Source organism: Myotis yumanensis, unplaced genomic scaffold (genome assembly GCF_028538775.1).
Source record: "Myotis yumanensis isolate MYYU_CA2020_CCGP unplaced genomic scaffold, mMyoYum1.0.hap1 SCAF_5, whole genome shotgun sequence".
NCBI lineage: Eukaryota > Metazoa > Chordata > Mammalia > Chiroptera > Vespertilionidae > Myotis > Myotis yumanensis.
In genome coordinates, this window is record NW_027223756.1 from 107,981,150 (window position 1) to 107,990,184 (window position 9,035).

Below are 9,035 nucleotides of genomic sequence, written 5' to 3' on the forward strand. Positions count from 1 at the left end.
ATGCCTGGTGCCATGAGAATCTTTCTCTTAATGGTTGCTGTCCTCCTCCTTCTTCTTGCTCAGATCTTCTCAGGTAAGAGGGAAAGGATGGAAGGATGGCAGTCTGTTCAGGATCTGTCCTTTGAGAAGAAAGCTGGGCTTTTAGGAAAGTGCACAACTCACCCCATAGTTTAAAAAGAACCCAAGATGAGCGAGTTACTGGAAATCCTTCCCTGAGCTCAGACACAGGACAGCGGGGCCACACTGACCCAGACGTCTCCAACCAGAGAGTCTGCAGTTAACTGTCCTAAAAGTTCTACAGAGGGTTCAGACTTCTTTCCTTTTAAAGTCATCTTCTCCTCTGCAATCTCCCACCAGCTTCAGGTTATTTAAAGTGACTGCTGGGAAATGAGAGAAAAGTCTCAGGCAAATTCCAGACACGCTTGCTCATTTAGGGAAGTGCAGCCTTTGTTGCCTCGATGAAACCAAACCTATGGCAACAGGTTCTTAACAGTCTCTTTTTCCATGTCTCCCTAAATCAGCGGTTCTCAACCTGTGGACGTGACCCTTTAGGGGTCAAACGACCCTTTCACTGGGGTCGCCTAAGACCATCGGAAAACACATATATAATTACATATTGTTTTTGTGATTAATCACTATGCTTTAATTATGTTCAATTTGTCACAATGAAATTGGGGGTCACCACAACATGAGGAACTGTATTAAAGGGCCATGGCATTAAGAAGGTTGAGAACCACTGCCCCAAATTGTCCAAATCTCCTAATCTTGGATCATTTTGGACTTTCTTTCTAGCTCTCACACACCCATGCAAATTACATCATTTAAACCACTAACATCTTGATTAGTTCATTTTTAAGTTCTGAGTCCTTTGAAAGGTCTCTATTTGCTCAACACCCTAAGAACTCTTTTTGTCCATCCCCCCTCAACTGTCTATCACCCCTGTTATGACGCTGCTCCATGCATGGGTCCTGAATTCCTGCACTTGTTTATCATGGGCCTCGGTAGGCTTAATGAACCAATAGATACTGACTATGCGCTCACTCTTCATGAGAGATTGTTCTGAGAACTATAGTAAAGACAGGCAGAATGGAAGTAAAAATATAATTAGAGCATGGCCTTTGCCCTTAATTTGCTTGATGTTTTGTTGGTTCATTGTTTCTGAGTTGGTCAAAAATAGGTTGCCTATAACACTAAACAGCATTTGATAAATTTAAAATAGATGAAGTGAATGTCCAAGACAGGAAGATGTACAAAATACTGTAATAGATGCAGAAGCTTGGTTCTCGCTCCGGGATTAGGAATAGCTTCCTGGGAGGTGGCATTTCCATTGCTCTTTTGAAAGCATCCAGGACTAAAAGTAAAGACCAGAGCCAAGAATAATGCCCTCGTATTTCACAGTCTCGCTTGCAGAATCAAGTTACTTAGCTCTTTCCCCCAGTATCTTGCCCTGGGGATCACACTGTGCACCCAGGCCAGGGAATCGACTTTTAAGCTGTCCTCTCCACCTCCTTTCATCAGGACTCCAATTCCTCAAGCGCTCCCTACCCCTCACTCAGCTCCAGCACATTTGAATTCCCAATAAGCGCAGAGCGGGCACAAATTAGGACCACCGCCCCAGAGAATCTCGGAGTCAAAAGTGAGCTTGATGATCAATACAAGAGGCAATAGACACCAACAATTATGCCAAGATGCTTGAGGCTGACCTCACTTCCAGTCCTCATGAGCTGTATGAACTCTGTGCTTCCACTTTTTTTCTATAAATGGTAATGACAATAGGGCTGTTTATAAGATGAAGGCACCTGCTATATGAATTAAAGGCAAACTTGTCTTACTAAAGAAAGTTTAAAATAGAGTGACTAAAAAAAGATAGTTTATTTCCCTTTCATGTCAAAGTCTAAAAATAAATAAGCTGACGAGGCTGGGTAGAAGGCTCTTGCCCATTAAGTCAAATTGGCACTAGGGAGGAAGGTCAACTCGCCATCCTAAACCTGTGACTGTTTTATCTGGTTTTAAAGATGCTACAGTGGTTCTCAACCTTCCTAATGCTGCGACCTTTTAATACAGTTCCTCATGTTGTGGTGACCCCCAACCATAAAATTATTTTTGTTGCTACTTCATAACTGTAATTTTGCTACTGTTATGAATCATAATGTAAATATCTGATATGCAGGTTGTATTTTCAGTGGTCACGACCCACAGGTTGAGAACCGCTGCAACAGGATCACCCTAATATCAAAACCAGATAAAGACAACACAATGAAAGAGAATTACAGGCCAATATCTCTCATGACCATAGATGCCAAAATCCTGAACAAAATTCTAGCAAATTGGATCCAGCAGTACATCAGAAAGATCATATACCATGAACAAGTAGGATTTATCCCAGGGATACAAGGATGGTACAATATCCACAAATCAATAAACGTGATACATCACATAAACAAATCGAGAGATAAAAACCACATAGTCATATCAATTGATGTAGAAAAAGCATTTGACAAAATCCAACACCCATTTTTGATAAAAACTCTCAGCAAGGTGGGAATAGAAGGATCATACCTCAACATAATAAAAGCCATATATGACAAACCCGCTGCCAACATCATACTCAATGGGCAAAAACTAAAATCATTTCCCCTAAGAACAGGAACAAGACAGGGATGCCCACTCTCACCACTCCTGTTCGACATAGTACTGGAAGTACTAGCCACTACGATCAGACAAGAAGAAGAAATAAAAGGCATCCAATTTGGAAAAGAAGTAAAACTGTCCTTATTCACAGATGGCATGATATTGTACATAAAAAATTCTAAAGACTCAATCAAAAAATTATTAGACTTAATTAATGAATTTGGCAGTGTAGCAGGATACAAAATTAATGCCAAAAAATCCATGGCATATTTATACACGAACAGTGAACATTCAGAAAGAGAGACTAAAAAAGCAATCCCACTCACCATCGCACCGAAAAAAAATAAGATACCTAGGAATAAACTTAACTAAGGAGGTAAGAGGCCTATACACGGAAAAAAGAGATAGAGGAAGACATAAACAGATGGAAGAACATACCATGTTCATGGATTGATAGAATTAACATCATTAAAATGTCCATACTACTCAAAGCAAGCTATAGATTCAATGCACTTCCCATTAAAATACGAATGGCATATTTCACAGACCTAGAAAGAACTCTCCAAAAATTCATCTGGAATAAAAAAAGACCCCGAATAGCCACAGCAATCCTGAGAAAGAACAAAGTAGGTGGGATCTCAATATTAGATATCAAGCTGTATTACAAAGCCAATGTTCTCAAAACTGCCTGGTACTGGCACAAGAACAGACATATAGATCAATGGAATAGAATAGAGAGCCCAGAAATCGGCCCGAACCAATATGCTCAATTAATATTTGGCAAAGGAGGCATGAACATACAATGTAGTCAAGAGAGTCTCTTCAATAAATGGTGTTGGGAAAATTGGACAGATATATGCAAGAAAATGAAACTAGACCACTAACTTACACAATACACAAAAATAAACTCAAAATGGATAAAGGACTTAAACATAAGACAGGAAACCATAAAAATACCAGAGGAATACACAGGCATTTTGGCATTTTCTCAGACATATGCCAAAGCAATTTCTTCACCAATACCCCTCCTAGGGCAATGGAAACTAAAGAGAAAATAAACAAATGGGACTACATCAAAATAAAAAGCTTAGGTTGATGAACAGAGGCAGATCCAGAGACAGAGAAGCAGCGATCAGACTGTCAATTCCCAGAGGGAAAGTAAGGGAGGGTGGGGGTAAGGGGAAGAGATCAACCAAAGGACTTGTATGCACGCATATAAGCCAAACCAATGGACACAGACAACAGGGGGATGAGAGCATGAGTGTGTGTGGGGGTGGGGGGTGGGGGAGGTGGGGGTTAATGGGGGGATGAGGACACATTTGTAATACCTTAGCCAATAAAGAAATTAAAGATTAAAAAAAGGTTTTGCACAGCAAAAGAAACCATCAACAAAACAACAAGAAAACCCACTGCATGGGAGAACGTATTTGCAAGTGTTATCACTGATAAAGGTTTAATCTCCAACATTTACAGGGAACTCATACAACTTAACAAAAGGAAGATAAATGATCCAATAAAAAAGCAGGCAACGGACCTAAATAGATACTTTTCTTTTTTTTAAAATATATTTTATCAATTTTTTACAGAGAGGAAGGGAGAGGGATGGAGAGTTAGAAACATCGATGAGAGAGAAACATCGATCAGCTGCCTCCTGCACACTCTCTACTGAGGATGTGCCCGCAACCAAGGTAAATGCCCTTGACTGTAATTGAACCTGGTACCCTTGAGTCCGCAGGCCGACTCTCTATCCACTGAGCCAAACCAGTTAGGGCAATAGATACTTTTCTAAAGAAGACAGAAGGGAGGCCAAGAGACATATGAAAACATGCTCAAAGTCACTAATTATCCTATAGATGCAAATCAAAACGACAATGAGATACTATCTCACACCTGTCAGAATGACTATCATCAGCAAATCAACAAACGGTAAGCGCTGGCGAGGATGCGGAGAAAAAGGAACCCTCGTGCACTGCTGGTGGGAATGCAGACTGGTGCAGTCACTGTAGAGAACAGTATGGAGTTTCCTCAAAAAACTAAAAATGGAACTCCCATTTGACCTAGTAATCCCACTTCTAGGATTATATCCCAAGAAACTAGAAACACCAATCAGAAAGGATATATGCACCCATATATTCATAGCAGCACAATTCACCATAGATAAGATCTGGAAACAGCCTAAGTGCCCATCAGTAGATGAATGGATTAGAAAACTGTGGTACATCCACACAATGGAATACTACGCTGCTATAAAAAAGAAGGAATTCTTACCATTTGCAGCAGCATGGATGGAACTGGAGAGCATTATGCTAAGTGAAATAAGCCAGGCAATGAAAGAAAAATACCACATGATCTCACTCATTTATGGATAATAAAGAACATTATAACCTGATGAACAAAAAGATACAGAGGCAGAGCAGCCTCAAACAGATCGTCAAATTATAGCGGGAAGGCCGGGGAGGGTTGGGGGGTAGGAGGGAGGGGGGTAAGAGATCAACCGAAGGACTTGTATGCATGCATATAAGCATAACCAATGGACATAAGACACTGTGGGGGAGGCGGGTGGGATGAGGGCATCTGACAGGAGGTAGGAGAGGCTGGGGGAAGATCAATGGGAAAAAAGGGAGATATATGTACTACTATGTGTAATACTTTAAACAATAAAATAAAATTTAAAAAATAAAAAATAAATAAAGATGCTCTAACAGGAAAAGCTAAAGGTAAGTCAAGAACACGATGAAAAAGATGATCTAGAAACATCTGATCACTTCTGTATCATTGATCCACACAGGAACTGATGTCTTTAGCTCAGTATCCATGTGTCCAGCTAAAACCCAGGGGTCCTCGTACTGAAAGTCTGAAAGGGAACAGTTTCACAGCCTCCGTGTTTCTGACAACGGCTCTCACAGTGCCAGGCACGCTCTGTGCTCTGATAGGGTTACTTATTATTATGATTGCCTTTTTTTATTGCGTTTGTCATTATTGTTCTAATTATCTGCCCCAATTCACCATGTAAACACGTTCTGCATGTGTCATGTCGGCCGATGTGGGAAGCACGGGACTTGGTGGAATGTCTGTAAGGAGGATTTTCCGAAAGGTCAGTGGCCTCTAGGGCAGTGGTTCTCAACCTTCCTGACGCCGCGGCCCTTTAATACAGCTCCTCCTGTTGTGGTGACCCCCAACCATAAATTATTCTCGTGGCTACTTCATTACTGTAATTTTGCTACTGTTATGAATCGTCATGTAAATATCTGATATGCAGGATGTATTTTCATTGTGACAAATTGAGCATAATGAAAAAATAGTGATGAATCACAAAAACAATATGTAATTATATACATGTTTTCTGATGGTCTTAGGTGACCCCTGTGAAAGGGTCTTTCGACCCCCAAAGGGTCGTGATCCAAAGGTTGAGAACCGCTGCTCTAGGGGGACCCTGCCGAAGGCAGCAGCTCCTACCTTGACTTTTCCAAACAAGTCCGATTCCCGGGGTGTTTTGCTGGAATCTCTCTGTGTCGTCTTTAAAGACCTGACCTTGGAGAAGCATATACTTTCTCAAGGATGCTTACCTCTTGATTGTATCTAGAGATTAATTTTAGTTCCAGCTGTTAGGTCAATAAAAGCCCAAGGAGGCAGGCGAACAGGCTTCTTGGTGGCGCTAGCCAAGTCGGGCCTTAGCCTCTCTTTCACAGAAACGTGTGTGGGAGCAGCTGTTCATCCGCTGCTCAGGGTCTGCGGGTCAGATGCCTGATAGACTTCAGTGATCTACAACTCCCAGGATCCCCAGTTCAACTTTGGACTGTCCACACATTTTCCCCTTTCAGCAGAAATCTAAGTCTTTGCAGTTTCTTCCTGTTGGTTTGAGCCCTCACTTGGACATGAACAAGCCTAATATCTCGTTTATGTATCAGCTAAAATGCACCTTTTCCTCCAGTGTTGTTCTTTCCAAGGAGAAGCAGGACTCCTCTGGAGGGACTGCCAGTGTTTTCGGCTCTTTCTCCTGAGAATACATAACCCCCGTCCCCCAGTCACTCCTCTCCGGAAATATTTTCATTCTCTTCAGCTTCGTCTCTCCCTTTTGAATGAACACACGTTGCTTATGTTGTTCTAAACGTGCTTGCTGGGCTAAAGACGCTATTACCCACGATCCTTTTGTGCTTGAACCCCGAGCGGTGAAACTCCACAACCCGGTGCCTCCTTGCCTGTAATGTAAATAGCACAGTCTTCACTATTTGCTACATATCAGAGCCTATTAATGTGGAGACGTGAAAAAATCATTTATTGGAAAGAACTATTTATTGAAACTAGAAAGTCTATTGTTTCCCGCCCAGGAACAAAAATTCTGCTGCTTATTTCCTAGACGTGATTAGGACAGAGGGAGCTCTTTGTTTGTTGGTTAGTTTTCCTAAATGAATATCAAGTCAGGACTCTGCACCGACTTCCAGGGACCTGAGCTCAGACACAGCTCTGGTGACATGGCTTGTCGCAGACGTATGCTCTGTCTCCAGGAGGCTCCTGGTGGGGAATTCTGCACGTGGCCTGGGTGATGTAAAGTTTGTCTCCCAGGAATTAATTATTGGGTAACTGAAGACTAATTTCTTCCTTCACAGCCAGGGGAGGATCTCGAAGGCATATCCGTTGTGCAAAGATGTCTGGTCACTGTGAGATCGAATGCCTTTCCTTTGAAGATAAGATTGGAGGCTGTAGAGCTGAACTAACTCCATTTTGCTGCAAAAAGAGAAAAAGGAATTGAACACTAAGCAGCAGCTACAGAAATGAAAACGGTGGAGACACTGGCATCTGTGAGCTCAGTGCCTGATGCTCTCAGATCTTTGCACATCTTGGATTCTCTGAAGCAGTCTGTTCAGTGTCTGATGCTGCAAGAAATACCGTTTCTAGACTGTGAGCTTCTGGAGGGATGACGCTGCGCCCAGCTCACCTGTGCACCCACAGTTCCTGGTATGGGGCCTAGGGATTATTTGATTGATTGATTGATTGGGTGAGCTAGTGAATTAATAGACTAAATAGGTAAATTGGAAATGTTGGACTGAGACCCACATGAACTGAGTTGGAGTGACAGTCCCGGCTCCAAACGTGTGTGAGCTTGGCCTCCTCGTCCAAGATTCTGGCACCTGTAACTGAGGAGACTGAACTGCGTGGTGAGTGGACCGCCTGCTGGACACTCGCGCTGTCAGGCATTCCTCCTCCTCCTCTCCTTCCCGAGCAGCAATGGCCAGAATCCCTCCCACTCCTCGTCTGACCTAGAGTGTCACCTTCCACAAGGAAAGGGGCCCTGTCACCACTCACCTGCCCACAGACGGACAGCACCTCCATTCTGGCCCCTGTGGTGAGAGCCTCTCTGATCCTAACCCACCGAGCTCTTGGTCCTGATCTCTTCATAGCGATCCCAGGACCAGCCCTGGCCTGTGGCAGCGTTCACCTCTGGCTGTTTCTGAACCTCGTTACAGTGTCATCCATCGCCTTTATTTCCCCCCTTTGCCTCGAGGATGGTCTTCTGGACATTTCTCTTCCTCCTCTTCACTTCTCATCTTCCTCCTCATCACTCCTCAGACTCCTTTGTGCCCTCTCCCACTGCCATTGCTTCAGTCTCACCCAGTGACCCAACTCCCCACTTCTCTGGCTCTGAGCCCCCTTCCTACCCCATGTGGTGTGTTGTGCAGCCTCCCGCCTGCCTCTGCCAGACTCCTTCCCTGGCCTGCTAGTGCCCGCAGCCCCCTGCATGCCAGGCATTCGCAGTCCTGGGGGCGGCTGTTTTATACACACACATATATATATACACTAGAGGCCCAGTGCACAAAAATTTGTGCACTCGGGGGGTAGGGGGGGTTCCTCAGCCCGGCCCGTGCCCTCTTGCAGTCTGGGACCCTCGGGAGATAACGACCTGCTGGCTTAGGCCTGCTCCGGGTGGCAGAGGGCAGGCCCAATCCCTAGGTGCAGCCCCTGGTCAGGCTCAGAGCAGGGCCGATTGGGGAGTTGGGGCACCGCCCCATCATGCACAGAGCAGGGCAGATCGGGAGGTTGCGATGCCACCCTCAGTCACGCTCAGGGTAGGGCCGATTGGGGGGTTGGGGCACTGCCCCCTGTCACACTCAAGGCAGGGTCGATGGGGAGGTTGCGGCGCCACCCCCTGTCACTCACAGAGCAGGGCCGATCAGGGGGTTGGGGCTCTGCCACTGTCACACTCAGGGCAGGGCCGATGGGGGAAGTTATGGCTCTACCCCGTCACACACAGAGCAGGGCCCGTGGGGGGGGGGGGGTGGGAGGTTGGGGCGCCACACCCTGTCACACACAGAGCTGCAGGATGATCAGTGGGTTGGGGAGCTCCCCCCATCAGGCACAGAGCAGGGCTGATCAGGGGGTTGGGGTGCCTTCCCCTGTCATGAACA

General features: G+C 44.8%; 1 protein-coding gene across 1 annotated transcript; it reads left to right on the forward strand.

Annotated features, from left to right (window-relative positions):
* On the forward strand, positions 1-7,381 carry LOC139010039 (beta-defensin 107A-like). Its single transcript, XM_070414172.1, has 2 exons — positions 1-73; positions 7,239-7,381. The coding sequence occupies exons 1-2, from the start codon at positions 1-3 to the stop codon at positions 7,379-7,381; spliced, it is 216 nt and encodes a 71-aa protein (XP_070270273.1).
* The last annotated feature ends 1,654 nt before the right edge of the window (positions 7,382-9,035 follow it).

Bases quoted from the DNA above. Each gene is read 5' to 3' on its own strand.
- LOC139010039 (XM_070414172.1), top strand. From the start codon at position 1: ATGCCTGGTGCCATGAGAATCTTTCTCTTAATGGTTGCTGTCCTCCTC. The intron at 74-7,238 runs GTAAGAGGGAAA...CTTCCTTCACAG, and splicing joins TCTTGCTCAGATCTTCTCAG to CCAGGGGAGGATCTCGAAGG.